This window comes from Glycine soja, chromosome 14 (genome assembly GCF_004193775.1).
Source record: "Glycine soja cultivar W05 chromosome 14, ASM419377v2, whole genome shotgun sequence".
In the NCBI taxonomy this organism is placed as follows: Eukaryota; Viridiplantae; Streptophyta; class Magnoliopsida; order Fabales; family Fabaceae; genus Glycine; species Glycine soja.
In genome coordinates this window covers 8898350-8920715 of record NC_041015.1, presented here as the reverse complement: position 1 = coordinate 8920715, position 22366 = coordinate 8898350, and the positions used below count along the sequence as shown (strand labels likewise).

At 34.8% G+C, this 22366-nt stretch overlaps 2 protein-coding genes across 3 annotated transcripts; one reads left to right on the top strand and one right to left on the bottom strand.

Annotated features, from left to right (window-relative positions):
• The first annotated feature begins 2973 nt into the window (after nt 1-2973).
• On the top strand, nt 2974-6665 carry LOC114385083 (pyruvate dehydrogenase E1 component subunit beta-like). 2 transcript variants are annotated; one of them, XM_028345052.1, is made up of 4 exons: nt 2974-3494; nt 3573-3688; nt 3781-3830; nt 5292-6665. In XM_028345052.1, the coding sequence occupies exons 1-4, from the start codon at nt 3398-3400 to the stop codon at nt 6262-6264; spliced, it is 1236 nt and encodes a 411-aa protein (XP_028200853.1). In that variant the 5' UTR covers nt 2974-3397; the 3' UTR covers nt 6265-6665. The 2 variants fall into 2 exon arrangements, with proteins under 2 accessions (XP_028200853.1, XP_028200854.1); XM_028345053.1 differs by having other exon boundaries at nt 2976-3494; nt 3591-3688.
• A 6917-nt stretch (nt 6666-13582) lies between these two features.
• On the bottom strand, nt 13583-18368 carry LOC114384436 (protein EARLY FLOWERING 3-like). The gene is made up of 4 exons (XM_028344106.1): nt 17874-18368; nt 16308-17122; nt 14967-15018; nt 13583-14831 (listed from the first exon to the last, which is right to left on the bottom strand). The coding sequence occupies exons 1-4, from the start codon at nt 18087-18089 to the stop codon at nt 13821-13823; spliced, it is 2094 nt and encodes a 697-aa protein (XP_028199907.1). The 5' UTR covers nt 18090-18368; the 3' UTR covers nt 13583-13820.
• Between the last annotated feature and the right edge of the window lie 3998 nt (nt 18369-22366).

The following is a 22366-nucleotide window of genomic DNA, read 5'->3' as shown; positions in this document are numbered from 1 at the left end:
CACAATGTTTTAGGAGCAAGGTGACCCTCCAGAGTGTGTAAGCTAATTTGGGCCAAAGGTACTGTGGGTGGGTCAGGTGGGTCGGGTGACAAGCCCAAGTCAGGGTTATCTAAAGAGAAACCCTTGTCTTCATCTACAATCAACAAGAAGACCTTAGAGGCGCAACGGTGGCCGCGATGAAACTTTTCATCGCAGTTAAAACAAAGGTCGCCTTCTTGTCGCAATGCCAACTCTTCCGGCGACAAGCGCTTGAGCTGGAGAGGTGGATAAGATTTCATTGGAGGAGGCAACGAAAGTGAAGGGGATAAGGGCACGACTGGCAACGATGATGGTGGCAAAGTGGTAGAAGAAACTAGGGTGGAAAGTCCTTGCCACGTTCAACGGCTCTCGAGAATTTTTCCTCTTAAAGACGTGCTAATCTTGTGGCCTGAACCAAAGTCAAAGGATGCAAGGTCTGGACCTTGTGACAAATCTCGGGAGCCAAGCCGGAGATAAAGCAGCTTAAAAGGAACGGCGGTGGAAGGCCAATGATCCGATTGGCGAGGTCTTCAAACTCCAAGAGGTAAGTATTAACAGTACTGCGCTAGGTTAATTTAAACAGAGTACTTGTGGGATCTTCATACTGTGAAGGAGCAAAGCGATGTTGTAGTGCCTGGAGAAAGGTGGGTCAAGAAGTGAGTTGACCGTTGCTGGTCATTCACTGAAACCAAGCAAGGGCTCGTCCTTCCATATAGAAGGAAGCAATGGTTAGGCGCTCGGTCTCTGGTGTTGGGTGGTATTCGAAGAATTGGTTGATCTTGAAGATCCAACCAAGAGGGTTAGTACCATCGAAACGAGGGACCTCCAGTTTGATGCGATGAAACGAAGAAGGTGAAGCAGGGGGTGGCATGGTGGAAGAAGATGATGGAGAGTGATAAGGTGAATCTGAAGTGGGTAATTTCTAAATGAGTTCATCTAATTTGAGGGTCATAACGTCAAGGGATTCGCCAAGGGTGATTTGATGGGAGGCTAATTTGGAAATAGCATCTTCCAATCTATCAGAACTGGTTTTGGATTGAGTGGATTCAGCCATGACTCAACGAGAGCACCAATTTTGTTAGGAAGGCAGAGGAAGGGAGATAGAGAAAGGGTCTGGACTTCGAGGGCTAGTACCTCCAGAGCACTAATTTGGATAAGGTAATTTTTCATATTTGCCTTATTACATGAGTGGTCTATATATAATAGTGATTCCTGTAACAGAATTTGTATTCTTGTGTCAACAAAGATCTTAACAGAAAATGAAATCAATGATAAATGGCAGACAAGGTTAACACTACCGCACTACAACACTACAACACTAATGCCAGCTCAACTTTTCATCTGCTAGACGTAATCCTTCAAGTAGCTTGGGGTAGTGACCTTCCTTACGGACCTGTGCCTTGGTCCATGTTGTGCTTGAGGTTCGTTACTCCTATCACAGTTGGTAAAGCATCCAGGAGGAAACACCAATTGTTTGGGTTCCTAGGAGGTTTTTATTTGCTTTCTCTTCCAGTTATATGCATATCTACCAAGGAAGAAATTGTAAGGTTTTTTCAGAAAACATTTTTGGAAATTATCCATCTATCAATAGTAAATAGCCTATGTTAAACAATGTTGAGTTCGCTTAAGATAATACCCTCTAGACCCTTAACCTGTAGATTCATGAATTTGCTTAACTCTCTGAACATTATCTTCGGGCAATATCTTTGTTGTTGAAGGAGAGATAATGTGTCACATGTTCTCAGAATAGAAACATAGAATATAAGATTAGAAAGAAAACAATAAAGGTTTTACTAACCTTCCTAAAAGAATGTATCATGTGAATCACGAGCTAGGTGTTGTTGGGGCTGGAACAAGGCATCGAAGTTCCAGAAGCTGCCAATCAAAACATTCAGATGTAAAATTTAGGGTGAGAGCAGACATGTGCTGCTACTTGCCACACACATGGTGAGTAAAACCTGTTGGATTTAATACTTTTAAAGATAAAACTCTATCATCTAAATAGCCCATATAAGAAAGAATCAAGGGAACATGTAGATTAACAATATGATTCGAGATTTAGAAAATATATATTTTTTAATGTCACTTTATTCATGATGAGCACTGTTCAGAATTTAGAACAAAAGTTTCTTTTCAAGATTCACCACATAAAGAACCTTTCCAAGAGGATTTTTCTATCATAACAAAATAAAAAATAGCTCCATTAGTTACTTCACTATGATTCAAAGGCCCAATGATACAAGTTACAGAAGACAATACCATCTTTGAATACTAACAGAGAACAATCTAAAGCTATATTTTTCTCTTTATAGAAAGGGGAAAATTTTGGTTTCTGAAGTTAAATCTTAAGGACTGCAATATCCAAAGTCTAGGGAATTTCTTTGATTTACAGTTATACTAAAGATTTGTTAAAGGCACCAGCCTGCAAACTCTTCATAACATTTGTTTCGCCTGCTTGCTTGAAAGCATCAGCAAAGAGCAGAGCTTTTTTATTTTTCTTTTAGTTGGAAAAGGGTGGTACAGAGAAATTATTATTGACAATCTTCTTTCAAGTATTATTCTATAAATTATGTTTATTGTTATTTATACATATATTTCTTAAAAGGAAATACTACCTCCGTCCCTAACCTAAATATAAGATTCTTTTTTTCAAGTTGTTTTATATATTAATTATTTTTTTTATCAGAATATCTTTAATTATTTTACAATAAATATTATGAATTATTAAAAAGATAAATACATTCTCACTCTTATAAAAATGAGTGAAAATCACTAACACACATTGATTAATTAATTAAATAAAAAGTAATTTTTTAAAAAAAGAAAGATTATGGATTCCAATCATTTTAATAATAATTTTATTATATAAACTTTGTATTAATTATTTTACAAATTGACACTCGGTATGAATCTTATCAATTGTCCTAAGGATATTTTTTATTTTTATCAGTGTTGGGTGTAAAAGAAAAATGGAAGAAAATCCCATAATCCCTACCTAGACAGGTTTACCACAAGCCTGTGTCACTGTCCGGTGAACACAGCGTCGACATTAGGGTAAGGACTGAAGTCGGAGATGCTGCGGGAGTCGCCGGAAGTAATTTTCCCAGGGTGGTTTTATTGAAGAGATCTCAGCCATTAATTTTAATCTACGTTGGAGATTTATTTAAATCCACAGACACTCTCCAAAATCTCTTAAATTTCTCCGCCCATAAATAAAACTCAACAACTAACGATCCTTAATTTCTCCACAACACAACACAAACTATGGTGTTCCTTAATTGCTCCGCCCATTGGCATATTTCCCTCCTATAAATAAATTCTCAATCTTTTTCTTCTTCATTTTTCATTTTTCATTTATTCATCTTTCTTGGGTGATCCAATGCCTATGGCGACGACCCATTTCCAGGGATTGGGAGTTGTGACCCCATCATTCTCTTCTTCCCACTCCAACAAGTTCCTGCTTTCTTCTCGTTCAGGTTCGCTTCTTAAAAAAAATCCCTTTTTCTTTTCTTCTTCAAACTGCTAATTGAGATTTTTGTTTTGACTTTTAAATGTTTCTTTGATTGGTTCAGAGAGGAAAGATGGCATATTTATGGTTAGATCTGATGCAGCAAGGGTTCTGAAGACTGAAGGTCGTAAGCATGAATTGTTGGTTACTAATGCAGTTGCAGTGAGTTATCAAATTCCATTCCCTTTTTTTCCCTGTTTGGTTTGGGATCAATTCAAGTTTGTAAATTGTGTTTATTGGTTCTTTGTTTATAGACAAAGGGAGGAGCCAGTTCTGCGGCTTCTACCTCAAAATCTGGATCTGGGTATGTCTCTTTCAGTCTTTCTACAATTACTTGCTGTCGTATTTCCGTGTTATGGACATTTAAGCATATTTTTTTTAATGAGATGAAGCTTTTCCTTATTCATTCGAATTAAGCATCGCTTTAGGTATAGATGAAAATGGAAGCATTGGGAAGAATGTGGCAAACTGGCTACTGCTTCATCCTATCATTAACACATTTTCATCCTTTCATAAATGAGATGAAAGTAGGTCGACAATTGTTGTTACTATCTTCTGGGTTTTTTGTTTTTTTTTATAAATGCTTCTTGATAATGGATAATTTTATTCCTTTCACTTTAGGTTTTTAATTTCCTGATGAATAAGGGGACATATTCCATCCCCTGAAGCAAAAGAATAAATATGCTCCATAGAATTGACTAAACAAACCTTTCCCTCTATGCCAGATTCACACAGACTAAAGACATCCTATTCCTATATGTTAAAATATCTAGACTCTAGAGGATATCTCATAATCCATGTCAAATAGGAAACAAATATGAAAACCACTCATCCTAGATACTTTAAGATATTCCTATTATAATGATGTTATGAGATGTATCCTAGATATTGTAACTTAAGCTATTGGGGTACTTGGTCAGTTGCATGATATCAAAGATTCTTTGCAAGTGATGAGTTTGATTCTTTCTTCTAAATAAAGTGTAAATTTCAGTGCAAGGTTGGCCAGCCTCAAGCATTCCTGCGCGAACTAACAACTTAGAATAAAATTGTTCATGTGTTTTTACCCGATATTTTAAGCTTTTGAAATAGTTGAGTTCATGTCACTTCACAATTCATTGTAATGCAACAACTCATTATCCCATGATACCCACAATACTTCACATTCTCGCTAAGATAGTAAAGATATCGTTACAATGTTTATTGTTGTTTTCAAGATTCTTGCTTTTTTTCTTTCACTATACCAAATGTCCACAAAAGGTAATCAAAGTATAAGGCACAACCTCCCAGTTAAGTGATAGGTCTTGACTGACTGAAACTAGGAACTGGCAAACAAACATAAGATGAAATGAGATGAATGAAAAAATAATCTGGACTCCCTTATTCAATGGCCAAAACAAAACAGACAAGAATGTAAAAAATGATTGATGCGTACTTTAGATAGATAGATGAAGAGTCTGAATTGGTGGCCCCTTGATGTGGTACTTCAAAACTTTTGTGTAGAAAACAGTAGACAATCTTCTTGTAGAGTGTAGACCAAGGATCAGATTACTATCAAAATTTAGGGATGACAACTTCTTTAGGTCTGAAAGAGTGCAGTAACAAAAAAGAGTTAAGGTGATGATGGTTGAAAACTTTTGGGATATTCTAGTAATTTCTAATTCAGAATAGTCAATACATGAAATTGCTAAAAGCATTTTTTTTTGTTTCCTATTATGAGTTATGACCAATAATGATGGAATTAACCATGCATGCATTTTATTTTTAGGCATGAACTTCTCCTTTTTGAGGCCCTACGTGAAGGTTTGGAGGAAGAAATGGAGAGGGATCCTTGTGTATGTGTCATGGGTGAAGATGTAGGTCATTATGGAGGATCTTATAAGGTGACTAAAGGCCTTGCCCCAAAGTTTGGGGACCTTAGAGTTTTGGATACCCCTATTGCTGAGAATGCCTTTACAGGGATGGGCATTGGAGCTGCCATGACTGGTCTGAGGCCAGTTGTTGAGGGCATGAACATGGGATTTCTACTTCTGGCATTTAACCAGATCTCTAATAATTGTGGCATGCTGCATTACACATCTGGAGGCCAGTTCAAAATACCAATTGTCATTCGTGGACCTGGTGGAGTTGGGCGGCAACTTGGAGCAGAGCACTCACAGCGATTGGAGTCATATTTTCAATCAATCCCTGGAATCCAGATGGTGGCTTGCTCAACCCCTTACAATGCCAAGGGCTTGATGAAAGCTGCAATCCGAAGTGAGAATCCCGTGATTCTTTTTGAGCATGTTTTGCTTTATAACCTCAAGGAGAGAATTCCAGATGAAGAGTATGTATTGTCACTCGAAGAAGCTGAGATGGTTAGGCCTGGGGAGCATGTCACAATATTAACCTATTCCAGGATGAGGTATCATGTCATGCAAGCTGCTAAGACACTGGTGAACAAGGGGTATGACCCCGAAGTGATCGATATCAGGTCTTTGAAACCGTTCGATCTTCACACAATCGGGAATTCAGTGAAGAAGACACACCGTGTGCTAATTGTGGAAGAGTGCATGCGGACAGGTGGAATTGGTGCTAGTTTGACAGCTGCAATTACCGAAAATTTCCATGACTATTTGGATGCCCCTATAGTATGTTTATCCTCTCAGGATGTACCAACTCCTTATGCTGGAACATTGGAGGAATGGACAGTAGTTCAACCTGCTCAGATTGTCACTGCAGTTGAGAAACTCTGCCAGTGATTGCTACAAAACACTAGCAATTGTGCTTGTTAAATTAAGCTAGAATTTTCATCATGGCTTTCTCTTTACCTTTTATTTCTTAAGTCTCCCATAACGTAAATTGTTATTTAACTTTTGTTAATCTTTGCATTTTTTTTCTTAAAAGAAGAATATTTAGAACCCTCAAGCCAATCCAACTCCTTCTCAACTAGTTCATCTACATCATTTGTGTGGTGTGTGTAAGAGTTGGGCAAAGCCCTATTACTAGGGAGATATTTATAGTCAGTTCTGAATCCCGCAAATCTGTTATAGATCCACTTTTTTTTTTAATTGACTCGTATGGATGTAGTTCTCATCGATTTTAAATATGCTATTCAATATATAGTAGCTATGGAATTGCACTGCTGCTAAAAGACAGCTGATTTTTTTGTGTTCACGTGATATCTTTATGCGTATTTATCATTTTGTGACGACAACAATTGAGGAAATTCAGTTGTTGCTATGGCGTTTCAATTTTTTCTTAATATTTCTGCAGCTACTAACTTTTAGCTCTTCATCGAGAATATGTGCATGAAAATTTAACCGTTCATACGTATTAAATTCTTATTGCATAGCTCAATTCTTAGGTTCATAATTATTCTCTCTTTTTTAACAAAAGTTAGACTTGCTTGCTTATGAAATTCATTCTAGGTGTTAACTTGTAGATTTTTATAAAACCCACTCATATTATATATCAAAAGTCATACTTAATCATTCAAATAAAACTAGTTCTTTTAAATTAATTTTTGAAGCCCCTTAATTCTATTCACTTGGTTAACAAATTTGCTTGCAAGTTTTTAAAACATTCCTTTCCGGTTTCTACCCCATGGGGATCACTTAAGGCACCACTTTAGTGGTATGGTCTCCCCCGAGTCCTAGTAGGTCTAACATAAAAATTAAAAAAAGTAACTTTTGAATTATACATGTAAATCAATTCTATTTAAGATCAGTTTTTTTTTAATTACTTAAAAGATAAAATATGAAAAATAATTTTCGGTTTAAAAGAAATCATTAACCTTTTTCTTTTCTTTTCTTTGGTTTATTAAATTAATAAGATTGTCTTTTTCAATTTTTGGTTGGATGGGAGGTGGCTGATAAATGAAGCATGCATTTGCAATTGCATGTCAATGATTAAGTCATGATGTAAACTGAAGTTTTGAATGACATATAGACGGTAACTCATGCAGATATCGATATCTAGCTAACTTATAGTTAAGCAATGTCTATAATTCATGACTGACCAATTTGAATGCGACCCACTCATATTTAAAGGGCATGTTTCCAATATCTAAGTGTATCTTTTGTCTTCCATTTCAGTTCTGTGACCCACTTGTTTTGTGTCAAAGGAATCAAAATAGATTATTGTTATTAAATTTTGAATGGGAAAGTTGTTGCACTTTCCAGCCATGGGATCCACAATCTTCATTCTCATGGTAGTTTCAGTTTACGGTTTTGTGGACCATGGTAGCTCTTTGTCAAGACACAAGATTTTGGAAGTTGAGAGAAAATTAAATCATCTTAGAAGACACTCCTTAAAAACTATCCAGGTAAATAAAATTATCTAAATCATAGCTTTATTGGGTTGTTTTTAACTCCATTATATGTTGGGAAACACCTAATAGGTCCTGTATCTCACCAGGCATATCAGTGAAAAAACAATTTGAAATTAGATATACTAGAGAATATCAAATAGTATTGAGTGAGAATGTTTTCTAATTGGTCGTTTCGTTTCTATAGAAGCTTAACTAATTTTATGTTATTACTAATTTTTTTCTTCATGCTTGTAGAGTGAAGATGGGGATGTCATTGATTGCATTGACATTAATAAGCAACCAGCTTTTGATCATCCTGCATTGAAAGGTCACAAGATCCAGGTGAGTCACATTTGATTCTTTGTTTATACCATATCTTTTGTTATTTATAGGGCTAACTTGCTAGACTAATTACAGCTTGCATATACATAATCAGATGGCTCCCACTTACAATTCAGCTAAGAAGGACAAAACAGTAGGGACCAGAACTAGAAATAATGCAAAGAGTGGCAAAATGATGAAGCAAAGGACTGAAGGGTCATCTGTGACGGTGACTTCCTAAGTGTGGCAGAAAAGTGGAAGATGTCCAGAGGGAACAATACTTGTTCGAAGAATTAGAGGAAGAGACATGCTAAAGGCTAATTCAATTGAAGACTATGGAAGGAAGAAGCCAAGCTTCTCTCACCAACATGTTGGTCAACGGAATAAGAATCTCATCTCCTTTGCACAACTTAAAAACCACTCTGTAAGTTCGTTTGTGTTATAGTGCTATTCAATGCAACAACAGAAGTCTTATATCTCCTGATGGAGTAGGTTACATGAATTATTACATGGTATCATTTGACTCATTTAAAAATCAAATATTGAGACATTAGTATTTATCCTAAAATCTTTTTTAACAACTCCTTTTGATGGTATCATTTGACTCATTTAAAAATCAAATATTGAGACATTAGTATTTATCCTAAAATCTTTTTTAACATTATGTTCTTTTGTCTCTCTTCCCCTTTTACCATTGGTCTAAAAACTATATAAATTTACTTTCACAGCTATTTCTTTTGACGATTTTCTTCTAGTGACACTTTTGAATAAGCAGCTTAATTAACTAGTTATTTAACAAACTCTTATTACATGAGTATTTGTTTATAAGTTTAATTGTGAGACTTATTCAAATAAATTAAAGAGATTATAGTGATAAAATTATTTTATTTTGAATGATCATGACACCATCCGTTTTATTGACTCAGCCCATATAAAGAATTTTTGAACGGATTCAAGTCTAAGAAATCAAACCCAATACATTTTAAGGACGGATTTAGATTATACTTTGGGTGGTCTCGATTCGATCCCATATATATCCTTTTAAATAGTTATATATTAATAATATAATTTCTTAACTCAATAAATAATGTTTTGTCTAATATTATATTATAATTATAATTATAAGTATATTTGTTTTTAAATATATATTATAAAATATATCTTAATTATATATTTATATATAATGTAAAGATTAATATATTATGGCAACAAGTTAAGTTGATTTTATTTTACCTTATATTTGTCGGTCTTAATCAAATTGGATTCGAGTTTATAAAATTGACTCTATCAAAATAAATTATAAAAATTCATATAAATCCTGCCCAACCCGTTATGTGAACGCCCTTATTTATTCTTATTGAAAAGACTATTTCATAAACCACTTTTATAACAATAAATAAACTTTTAGATTACCTTTAACACATATTTTATCATTAAGTAAAATATCATGTTGTTCCTAATAATAGAGAGTGAGGTTGGGTTATTGAGTTGGGTTCCGCTACTTGAGAGCCAAAGGAGACATCAAAGTGTGCAACCCTTCTGTTGACAAGGATGATGAGTACAGCACTTCCCAAGTATCTCTCTTAACAGGGCCATACAAAGACTTTGAGTGTGTTGAAGCTGGTTGGGCGGTAAGAAAAGTAACTTCTACTTCTTTTTTTATGCATCAGAATATAACTTGTGCTTAAACACAAAGTTATTGTAACATTTTATGAATGCATGGAAAATGCACTCCAACTTAAAGTATCATTTTCTGCATGTTCTATAGCTCCCTCATGCTTCAACTCGAAGTCATATGTCGTTGCACATATTTTAGTGTTTATTGTTTAAACCTTTTTCAGCTTTGAAAAATTCATTATCTCTTTGTGCGTTAAACTTGTTCCAGGTCAATCCCAGTGTGTATGGAGATAGGCAAACTCGGTTATTTGTATACTGGACAGTAAGTTTGCAATTGCATCAACCTTAAAATTTAATTTAATTATATACTAATCCTTTATATACTAATTCTTTGTTTGGGGACATAAAGAAGAGGGAACCAAAATTTGTGAATTACTAATTCTTAGTCTAATTAATATGTATATGCTACATGATATTTAGATTTATTGTCAATTTTTATTAATTTGTTCTAATTTTTTGGGGCATTGTAATTTTGGGACACCAATTTTTGCAGGCTGATGCTTCAAACAAAACGGGTTGCTTTGATCTGACTTGTCCTGGATTTGTTCAGATTAGCAATTGCCCTGGGTGCAGCAATTTATCCCATATCAATTCCTGGTGGGCTTCAAAATACATAATAATTATTTACATCTATAAGGTGAGCGGCATGTTTGGTAACAATTATTTTAGGGGAAATAACAGAATGTTTTTAAAAAAAACTCTCTCAAAAAACTGATAAAATTAAGAGATTAGTTTTCTTAAATAAGCTGAAGTGAACTTACATAAGATAGATAGATGGAGCATAATTCATTTGGATTTCCAATTTTTTTTAAAAATTAGAATGTACCAACATGCATGTATGGTATTTATTGACTTTTATAATAAATATTTTAAGTCATACTTATGATTATTTTTTATTAATTGATTATTTAAAAAAGAATTAACTTTTCGAATTTTGGATACAAGAATTCAAATTTAATAGGTAATTTTAGTATTCAAGGAATTTTCTTTCAAAATCTTATAATGTAATAACTAAAATTGTCATTGATAATGATGATCACATAAAAGAAATACATAACCCAATATCATTGTAATTACATGCATCATTAACCAATGAGACGGTAAAGCATGTACTAATATTACGAATTTATGTGTTTTGGTTAAAAGACCGAAAGTAGCAAAGTCTTGGGTAAAAACTACATTTGATGTGATATATATAAAAAATGCAAATAGTCCATGAAAGAAATATTAATTATTCATATAAACCGCTAAATGGTAAATGGTCCGAAAATATTTAACGAGCAACTAGCAATTCCGTTATACTTAAAAAAGTTTTTTTTAGAGGCTTAAAAAAGTTATTATCATGTCTTTTTTGGACAAATCATATAATTTTATGATTTCATAATAATCAGGTTATGAATCACAACGTATAGAAATTAAACTCTTTTCTATTTTTTTTTTTCTTGTCATTTTCTTTTACATTAGGATCCCTATACCAATAATTGGTGGGTGCAATATGGTGAGAAGACAAACATAGGTTATTGGCCACCTGAGAAACAATACGTTACAATGCGGAATGTGTGGAGTGGGGGGTGAAGTTTCAGTTCCACTGTTGGGCACACTCCTCACACTGCAACACAAATGGGCAATGGACAATTTGCTTCAGTTTTTGATGAGTCGTCTATAATAACAAGAATGAGAATTCATGGCGCCCTTGAAGATCCCTGAATATGTTGCTTATTTCTCGGATGAATATAACTGCTATGATGTTTGGTTTGTGTCAGATTATATTGAAGATCCTGAGTTATATTACCGAGGGCCTGGTCAAAATCCAAAGTGCCCTTAAGTGATCGCTAACTAATGGGTACCCATTACAATTTAGGAGGATTAAGCAAGGGAGGAAATTTCTTATTATCATCTCTTTTTCTTTTTTTGAAGAATGAATTATCATTTTTTGTTTCTTGTTTGATGACATATTATGGGGTTTCTTGGATTATCCAGAAGAAAAAAATTGTAGTGACTAGTTTAGAAGTTAACAAATTACAATTGTTAGAAAAAAATATAAGTCTATATTTTAGTTGCATTAGTTATTTACGAGGTTTAAGCACTATGTTGTTGTTTTAATATCTTCAAATTCTGTTCAATATTTTAAGGGGTTAGTTTTTCTTTTTCACACATCATAAATGGAGGGTAAAAAAAGAGATATTTTTTTGGGATCAAAAAGCTTATTTCATTTCCAAATGAATTTTAGGGTAAATACAATCGGGAACATCATAAAAAATTTGGTGACCAGCATAAAAACTAGAGGACCTAACAAGGCTATGAGCCACAAAGTTTACTAGTCTCCTGACAAAGCCAATAGTAAAATTTGGCAACAAAAGTAAAGGAAGCTTTATTTGTTTCACTAAGCTTAGCTTCCAAATTCTGGCAAGTCTTGATCTCCTTTCTGAATTGCCAAGACTAGACGCTTATAACCTACTTCAATAAGGGCATGTTAAATCAGCTGCTCCTGCATCCAATTAATAGCCTCCAATAATACCATCGCCTCTCCTTCATGTGGTTGCAGCAGGACTCCATGTATGTTCGTTTTTGCCATCATAAAACAGTTTGGTTCCTGTAGACAGTTTTATCTTATACTATCCCATATTAGCCTCCATACCTTCGCATAGCGAAGAGCCTCTGGGCAATGGGGTACGAAGTTTTATCCCATATTAGCCTATTCCTACCCTTCCATGTACTCCAAAGAACCATCGCAAATGATGCTACTATGATCTTCCAACACAGTAAGGAACTTTATTTTTTTGAAGGCAAAAGAGGCTAGCTGAAGCAAAGCAACTCGGAACATTCCAACTATGTTGGCACCCTCAAAGCTGCAAATCCATAACCAGCAAACCATAAACTCAAAGATGAGCTCTGGCAAATTCTCCACACCTACAATAATCGAATCAATAAGATGCCATAGACCAGCTTCCACTCAACATTGTCTTGCATAGTTGCAGTCTATAAGGACATGCCATGCATTTTCCAAGTTCTCCTCACACATGACACATATTCCCTCACACTGAACTCCCCTTATTTGAAGGTTTATTCGAGTTGGATGAACATTGCGACATGCCATCCAGAGAAAAGTAATGTAAAAAGTGTGAAGAGATGTAAAACAGGGGAAAAAATTAAAAGAATGAGAGAAGCAATCAATGATTTGGTAGGAAAAAAAATATAGAAATAAAAACTAATGTAAAAAGTGTGAAGAGAAAACCAAAATTCATATTTAAATACCATCTATAAACTAAACATCGAACAAGTAATAATATTCACATAAATATTGTCAGAATTTTTGTAACATTGAATTCAAATTACACTGGAAGTGTATATATAAAAGACAAATACTAACCCGTTAAGAAACCAGACAAAGAAAAAAATATTAAAATGCTAAAAATTACACTACTCAATATTTTTTTACACTTTCCTATTATTTCCACAGTAAATATATTCTCTTTTAAATTTTTTAACAATATCCTTAAAATACGAGATAACAAGACCCTACATAAAAAAAAAGTTAATGTTGGAGTGTTATATATTTATTTTTTTATCAACTTTTGGAGAAAGAATAAATCGTATATTTTCTCCAAAATAATTCGTTTCATGTATACACTTTGTCTTAGTTATTGAATCTTACAAAAAATTTCTAATATAATGCAACCAAAGGACTGTCAAACACTTCCAATCTAATGTGAACCGACAATCATTTCCCTACTAGTCAAGCAATATATAGGGGATAAAACTCAATTTCATTGAGCCAAATGAAAAATGACACTACACGGAGACACCATCCACTAATATTAAATTTGATCAATTTTAACATTCCATTGTAGTTATAACAATATCTACATTCGAATATGTTGTAAGAAAAAGGACATAAAGGAAGAGTAGAATAAAACAGCAAGATACATATTACCAAACAACAACAAAGTACAGGACTTGACGCACTGTACAAAATCAACTCAAATAACTCCACCTCCATAAACAGCACTAGACTAAATCATGTTGTTTTCTCTCTTCTTGAATGGATTGAAAAATTCTAGCTGCTGATTCCGTCGCTGATTTCCGGTTATGTGGTACAACTTTGATGACTTGTGTTTGCTGTCTAGTTTCAACAGCTTGAAGAGAAAGAGAATGTGCATCATTTCCTTCAGCTATTTTCCCTGCTCTGATTCCCTGTGCCATTTCACTAGGACTGCTTATTGTGCTCCCTTGTAACCCTCTCTCCTTAGACGCCTGAGATTTTTTAACATGTAGCGTAGCTCCATTCTTCAGAACTGGCAGGTTAGATGAGCTTTGGTTATGATGAGTGTTAAAATCGGTTCCCTCTATATATGAATGACCATTTTGACCATGAGAACCTTGTGCAGCAAACTGGTTCACCTGTTCAACAGTTGATCCTGATGTTGCTTGATTCACTACTGGCATGCCAAAGGAAGGGAAGTAGGCATGACTGGCTGGAGGGACAAACGGTGAAACCCCAACTACTGGATGAGAAGCTGGGAATTGATAGGCAGGATTCATGAAAGTAGCACCGAGAGGTGCTTGCCCGAATGGCCCGCCGCATCCTCCATTCATTGTTCCCATAAATCCAGGCCCAGGATATGGCTTGTAGACAAGCCCTTCAGAAGGAGACATGACAGGAATTAACCATTGATGTCCAGGTGCCTGATTGAAACACCAGGGACTTGTTTTATTATCAGAAGCTTCATTTGCCTGGTGTGGAGTTCCTGAAAATGGGGTGTGATTTGTATGGTGGCTACCATTTTTCGGGGACGAAAAAGATTTTTTTTTCGCAACTGCATTCTCAGCTGAACATTCTGTTTTATGGTTTAGCTTTTCAGAATCGTTTTTCTGCTTAGGATTTTGTTGCTGAGGCTCTACAACCACTTCCAATGAGATATTTTTATTTTTAGGAGGAGAACCCATCAAAGGAAATTTTCCCATGAAAGCACCATCTTCAAGCAAAACATCCGGTGATGCAGCAATTAGCTGTTGGACCTGTTTAAATTAAAAGAATTAATGCGAGTGTGAATGAACAGACTTGAAGAGTGAACCTCCAAGTCCATGTGCTCGTGCGTGAGGGAAAAGTTAACATGCTTCCTGTTTTGGACTAGCACAAGAGATCCTTTTTACCTTAATCAGTCTGTGCAATTCAAACACTTGGACTGCAAACACACTCTGTTGACTGTAGAGAGGAATGAGAGTTCAATCAAGAAAATTGCACAATACTCATCCAAAAGGTAAAATCTCCTCTAAAGCAAGTATTTTTATGCACTTTCTTACTTCAAAGGAGCCAAGAAAAAGCCCATACATATGCCAAATAAGAAAAAGCCCATATGAAATATTTGTGCAGTTTTGTCGATTCCAGTTCAAAATAAAGACTAGACTCAACCAGGAAGCATAAAACAACCAATCAAACATAGTCATCTTTTCTGGGTATGTGTATATGGACTATTAGATGGCACAATACCAAAGTAAACTACAGTTACAATGTGTACCATTATAAAGAAAAATCCTAATCACAATCCCTAAATGTCTAACACAGAAAATTAAGACACTAGAAAATGGGGGAAGAAGAAAAGAAAAATCCCTTTGTTGTAAGCCATAAGTCCATAACATCTATTGATGACTCATCAATCATATACTCTCCAAGTGTCCCTGTACTCCATGGGATCATCCTGCATTACTCGGTCCTTTCTTAGCCCAAGTCCTTCAGTGCAGTAAGGGCAAGTAGTATAGTAAGGGAACTCACCCCAGTGGTCTCATGGAGAATCAAGTTAGACGAAACCAAGAGAGGAATATTTCAAATAGTGAAATGATCTGCTGTCAGAAGAAGGGTACCCCTTCAACACAGTACAATATTCTAAGACTGCTCATCATCCTGTTGTAAGACGATCCAGTATCCACCATTAAAAAACTATCAAGGACTTTATAAAAAACCAATTTAGAAGGGACCCCAAGATGATAAGATTTTATTTCTTCAAAGCCACATACACAACTCCTCAAATGAAAATATTGAGGCCATTTACCTAGTATAGTTACAATGCATAAAAGAAACCACTGCAGCTCTGCATTTTTAGAAATAGGAAAAAGGAAAAATACCAGCAGTAAGTGGTAATAAGGCAAAATTTGACATATTTTGCAAACCACACCTCATATCCAAATCAAATATGCACACAAAAACATGAAGGGGGTCAAAATAAGGATAGTCAAATCAGAAGACAATTCAAAGTTAGTGTTTTTATTCTAAAATTCTGCACATATGAACGTAGGAAACAAGTTTTATGACTTTTTGCATGACAAAAACATAAAATTATAATATACACAACTCAAAAATTACAAAATACCAGCCAGCTGAAACATGTAAGAGAAACCACTTATCATAAATCAGTAAAGGAATTCACAGATAAATAATTCAAGTTTGATATCACCACACCACAGAAACACCTGCTACCAACAATCAACAAGACTTACTTGGCAATTTTTCTTCTTGCTTTCCAGAAATGTTTTTGACCTAATATCCCTACAACATCATCAGGAGAAACTATCAGACTTGATAAATTTGTTACAGTGGAGATCTTGGAAATGTTGTCACTTTCATCAAAATTCCCCTTCTGTATCGGGCCTCCAGTCCGAGTATCGTGATATTCAGCATCATTGGTAGCCTCAAGTGGGTGAGTTTGGTTCGCTGCAGAATGAAAACAGCCTCTTGGTACGAGCGCATTTCCATTATCCATATCCCTTGTAGAGTTAAGGAGATCACCACCATGCTCGATGTCATTGGATTGGGACCCAGCCACACACTCCTTCTGTAGGCAAGCATCATCCTGATGTAACCTGTTTATATTTGGCACAGAATAATCTTGATCCTCTTGATTTGGAATCACCTTGGCTTGCATCACTAGACTGTCAATAATTTCTCCACTTGATTTGGGTTTGACAGACAATTTTAGTTTCTGTCTACTTGAGCTTACATGTGGATTTGCCTCATTCCCCTTCCTCGCATCTTTTCTCATATCAGCAGGAAGGAAGCCAAATTGTGTTGTATCCTTGTCACCACCATTTTGCACAGCAACTGAATAACAAAAATTCCTAGCACCAAAAGGAGTCAATTTTTTCCCATTAAAACTCTCCAGCATTTTATCATTGGATTGATCAATCCTCGAGCAAGTGTACACATGAATGCCATCATCTACTTTTTTTCTCCGTTCAAGTTGCACCAATGAAGTGTTTGACCTTGCTCCATCATCAGATTGGCGAGAAATATAACTTCTCTCACGGCCATTTCCCTGCAAACGCATCAATTCATGTTAGAAATATACATAAATCCATTCATAAACTTCACCAAACATCTTAAATTTTTGGCACAGTTACTCATTAACATGAGAACTGAGCAATTACAATGAATCAATTGAGTACTTCAGTCATCACCACACCATTCTTTTAAATAAAAGTCCGATTAAGAAAACAACAAGAGCTGACATACAATCCAAACAAATTAGTCTTATGAGGGATGAGATTATTTTATATGGTTTTGGAACGGTAAACTTGTTAACAACAAGTTGGTATGATAGGCAGATAACCATGCCCCTTGAGCATACGTGGTCAGAGGTTCAATCTTATCAGGTCTGTACGTATGAAATAACATCTGTAGGGAGATGTCAGCCCCTTAAATGGATCTCAATACCTCAAGAGATTAGTCTCTAGCCATGTCCCTTAAGCATGTGGTAAGAGGTTCAATCTCAGGTCTGTATGTAAGGAATAAACATCTCTCCGGAGATATCAGCCGCTTAAATGGATCTCAGTACCTCGAGAGATTAGTTTGTGACTCTCGCCTGAACGATTTGTTTGAAGGACCAATGCAACACAAGTTGTACAAAAATTTATATTAACTAAAACAACAAACTCCTTGGCAGAACATAAAAAGGGTTTAATTAAGAATCCCCTAAATTGCTAAATTCAACTATACCAACACAAACCATTTTTCTAGGTCAAACAACTAAAAGAGTGAAGCATAAAGCCACAAAACCCAAGACTCACCTCAGTTGAGGAAGTTGGTGGAGGAACTATGTTAGAAGAAGAATTTGGTTTTCGTGGCAGGTGTGGATTGAACCTCTGAGATGGAATACTGAACTGTTCATAGAGGGCCATCTTGTTCCTTGGCGGTGCTCTTGGCCCTCCTTTCTCTGCATCATTTACATGCAGCCTTGGGAACATTGGCCCCGCCGACTTCTCTTCCTCGTTCCCTCTCTTCATCCTATTATCCCAATTTTCTCTTTATTTTATCTCAATTTGCACAAGGAGAGAGAAGAAGAAGAAGAAGAAAAAGCATAATCTGAATCGAATCTGAAAGAAAAAAATCTAAGATGGAGAAAGTGGAAGAAGAATAAGAAGGAGGAGTTGACGTGAAGAAAAAGATTGGGCAGCAGAAAGAAAAGTACGGGAAACGGAACAGCGGAGTTAGGGATTCTCAGACAGGGCTCCGAGGTGAGAGAAGATAGAAAAAGTGCGGTTTTGTGGACCCCACTACGACATATCTCTACACATGATTAGATTTTCTTGCCCAGATTGTTCGCTTTCCTTTTCTTTTCTTTATCCATTCCACATTAATTTTAACTAATTATCATTTATATTTTTTATTTTTTATCTAATAATAATAAATGTAATTTAGTTGAGAATACGTATTTAATTTATAAGAAATGATCTGAGTTTAATTCTGCAAACTATATTCTAAGGAAGAGTAATGAGTTTTTAAGTATAATTAAGACAAAAATACTAGGAGTCCTTTTCTAAATTATTTACTAAAAGATGACTGTTTTCAAACTATTTATTGAGGGTTTGTTTTTATTTACATTGCGCTAAAGGCCAGGGCTCAATTCAATGGGAAACTGACATGTGACATTGAGTTGTTGTGTCAAAAGTTTTTCGCAATGGGTTGCTACAGCTGTGGTGGCACAATCACTTTTGGACAGACTATGTTAGCGTATGTAGTGTTAACTGTCAGTATTGACTGCTTTCGGCAGCATGTGACCAGCTGAAAATGTATTGTGTCATGTCAGTTGGAGCAACCCTGTGGTCAAATTACCTAAGTACAATGTATTGCGCCATTACTATCGACGCAATACATGCCTATACATTCAGACACACTTTCTAGTACATTTTCGCATCTCTCCAAATTTCTTTCTCTCTATACTACAACTTTGTTGATATTTCTTTTGTGTGGTGAAAATCAGTAATATATTTATTAATTTTTTTATTAATTTGGATTTTTTTTATGTTATTATTGTTAATGAAAATTATTTCTGTAGGTTTTATTATAAAAATGAGTTCTTTGATTGTTGTTCTGGTTTATTTGAATGGAAGAATATTTGAAAGTGACGACGGCATTAGATTTGAAGGTCCTAAAAAGACTATTCAAATTAAACGTGGTGTAACTTTTGATGGGTTAAAAAAAAGAATTCATGATAAGGTAAAATTAGATAAAAATGAAAGTATATCTACTATGACTTGCCGATTTTTAGTTGCAAGTAAATATATTGCATTGCAAATTTGTGACGATGAAGATGTTGAAACAATGATTGAAAGTTTTCAACAACAACAAGAAATGGGTGTCATTGAATTGTGCGTTGAAGTAGATGTTGTCGGTGCTTCTGCATCGAATGTGACAAATTCGCTATTATCATGTGGGAATAATATAGCTGGCAATGAATGAAAAGTTCAAAGATTTGCAAAAAATTTAGATGAAGATTCTGACAATGACGATTACATAATATCTAATTCATATGTTGAGGACTCGCTAGATGAGGAGAAAGATATCGATGATATATCTGACACAGATAAAGAAGGTATATTTAATCAAATAATATTGTAATCTTATAATATTTTAATCTTATAATATGTTTTCATAAATAGTATACAGAAGAAACCCGTATTGGTATATAGTTTAAACCATTAATGGACATTAAATAGCACTAAAAGAGGCCTATTTTCATAAATACTTTTGAGAAAAAACCGTATATTAAGATTTATTTGTAGGTGGAAGTGAGACTGCATTTTGGGAATCTGCTTCTAATTATAGTAACATTAATTGGAGTCATCCCGGTGAAGAAGACATTTGTGGTTTCAATATGGGATCAACCTTCAATATTGGCCAAGAATTATTTGTTGGCATGGAATTTGAAAGCAAAAATGCAGTAAAAAAAATGCACTGCAACAATATGTTATGAAGGTGCACCAAAATTTTAAAGTTGTTGAATCAAAATCACAAAAATATGTTGTTTGCTGCGTAAATTGAAATGATGGCATCCCATGCCCTTTTTATATGAGGGCAATTGTATCTATAAAAAACTGGTACATGGAATGTTACGCAGTGGGAGGGGGGGGGGGGGGGGGGGGGAGGGACCACACACGTGTTTGAATATAAGTATAACACAAGACCATGACAAACTTGATTCTGATTTGATTGCTACTTGTGTAATAGGTATGATTTTAACTATTTTTAATTATTCATGTTTGTTTATCATTGATTTGGTTTATGTTGATAATTAATTTTTGTTATACAGTGGAAACTCTTTAAATTAATACTTGGTAAATTAATAAACTCTCTAAAATAATAAATTTGTTCGGTCCCGACTTGGGCCAATGTAAAAAATTGAAAAACTCGATAAAATAATAAGATAATAATTTTTCGTGAGATCCCTTTATAATTTTTTGTCCCAAGAAAATCATAAATTAATAATTCATAGAAACTAAAAAAAAAATATTACACTCTATCGAAATATGATTCAATAGTTGTCTGTTTTCCTTTAAAGTTCAAGTCTATTTGGAGCTCATCTCTAACTTTTCTTATTGCATACAATAGCTCAGGTGTTGTATTTTTGTATTGTATCATAAAGTTGTGAAGAGTGTTTGACGCCATAAGTGCTTCCTTTCGCGCAACAGGCTCCAAAGATACCGTATCATCTTCGCTGTCATCCTCTGCATTGTTCTCAATGATAGTACCCACAATACTCTAACACATTCATGTAATTTATATATGTCAAACTTGCTTAAGAATAAATTGAACACATTTGTTCCTCTTGTTTACATTTACTGTACTTCAAAAGTCATTATTGATTTCCAATGCATATGAACACAGTAGTTACTAATTTACGTTGAGTCCCAATGTTCGCTGCAACGTAATTCTAAGAGGCATAGACTAATTTGTCTTTTTGTTTGGTATGTATAGTATAATTACTTAAAAACTCTTTAAATTAATAATTATTAATTTATCAATAAATTAATAACTCTCTAAATTAATAAATTTCTCCGGTCCTGACATTATTAATTTATAGAGTTTTAACTGTAATTATTTTCATGAGGATGATTAAAGAAGATCCGTCATTGAAAATTTCTTTAATTCAAGAAAGGATCAGTGGTATTTTAACTATAAAATTTCATATAGAAAGGCCTCGAAGGCTAAACAAAAGGTCATTATGATTGAATATGGTGATTGGGATGAATCTTATGGCCAACTTTCGTCATGGTTGAAGCACATGCAAAATCATTATCCAGAATCATATTATCAAATATGTGACGATGATTTTGTAGTTGGCAATACGATGAGTCGTGAATACCATCAGTTTCATCAAGTATTTTGGACTTTCGGCCAATGTAAAGAGGCTTTCAAGTATTGCAAGCCAATCATACAAGTCGACGATACATTCTTGTATGGAAAATATCGTGGGACGTTGTTAATGGCAACAATACAAGATGGAAATGGCCATGTTCTTCCGCTCGCATTTGCTGTGGTTGAGAGAGAAACATTAACAGCATGGTCATGATTTTTGGCACACTTGCGTGAATATGTTACAGATAAAGATGGTATATGTCTCATTTCTGATCGTCATGCAAGTATAAAGTCAGTTGTTGCTAATGAAGCACTTGGGTGGCAACCTCCCCATGTTTACTGCGTACGACATATCGCAAACAATTTCAACCAGAAGTTCAAGAATGAGAAATAAAAACAAATGTTGAAAAAATTAGGTAAGATTTGACTTATAATATATCTTATTTTTTATGATAATTTTACTGAAATTGGTAATTGGTAATATGCAGGATACACTCCTTGCAAGCATATATTCGATAGAAATTTTGATAAATTTTGTGATTTGAGTCTTGCCATAAAAACATGGATCGACAAGATTTCAAAAGAAAAATGGACCATGACATATGAAAGAGGAGGGCGTAGGTACGGTCATATGACAACTAATCTATCTGAATGTGTAAATAAAGTTTTTAGAGGTTGTCGCAACATACCAATAACTGCCCTTGTGAAGTCAACATACAGTAGATGTCGATGGTATTTTGTAGACCACGGTTGTAAAGCTCAAAGAGAATTACAAAGCAATCAGATTTATTGCACAAAGGTTATGAAAGAGATTCAGAAAATCAAGAAAAGGTTTGTTCTCACATTGTCTACATTTATGACATTCAGAGAACAATGTTTGAAGTTGAGGAGGCTTACGATCCTATGTCTCAACGAGGTGGACAAA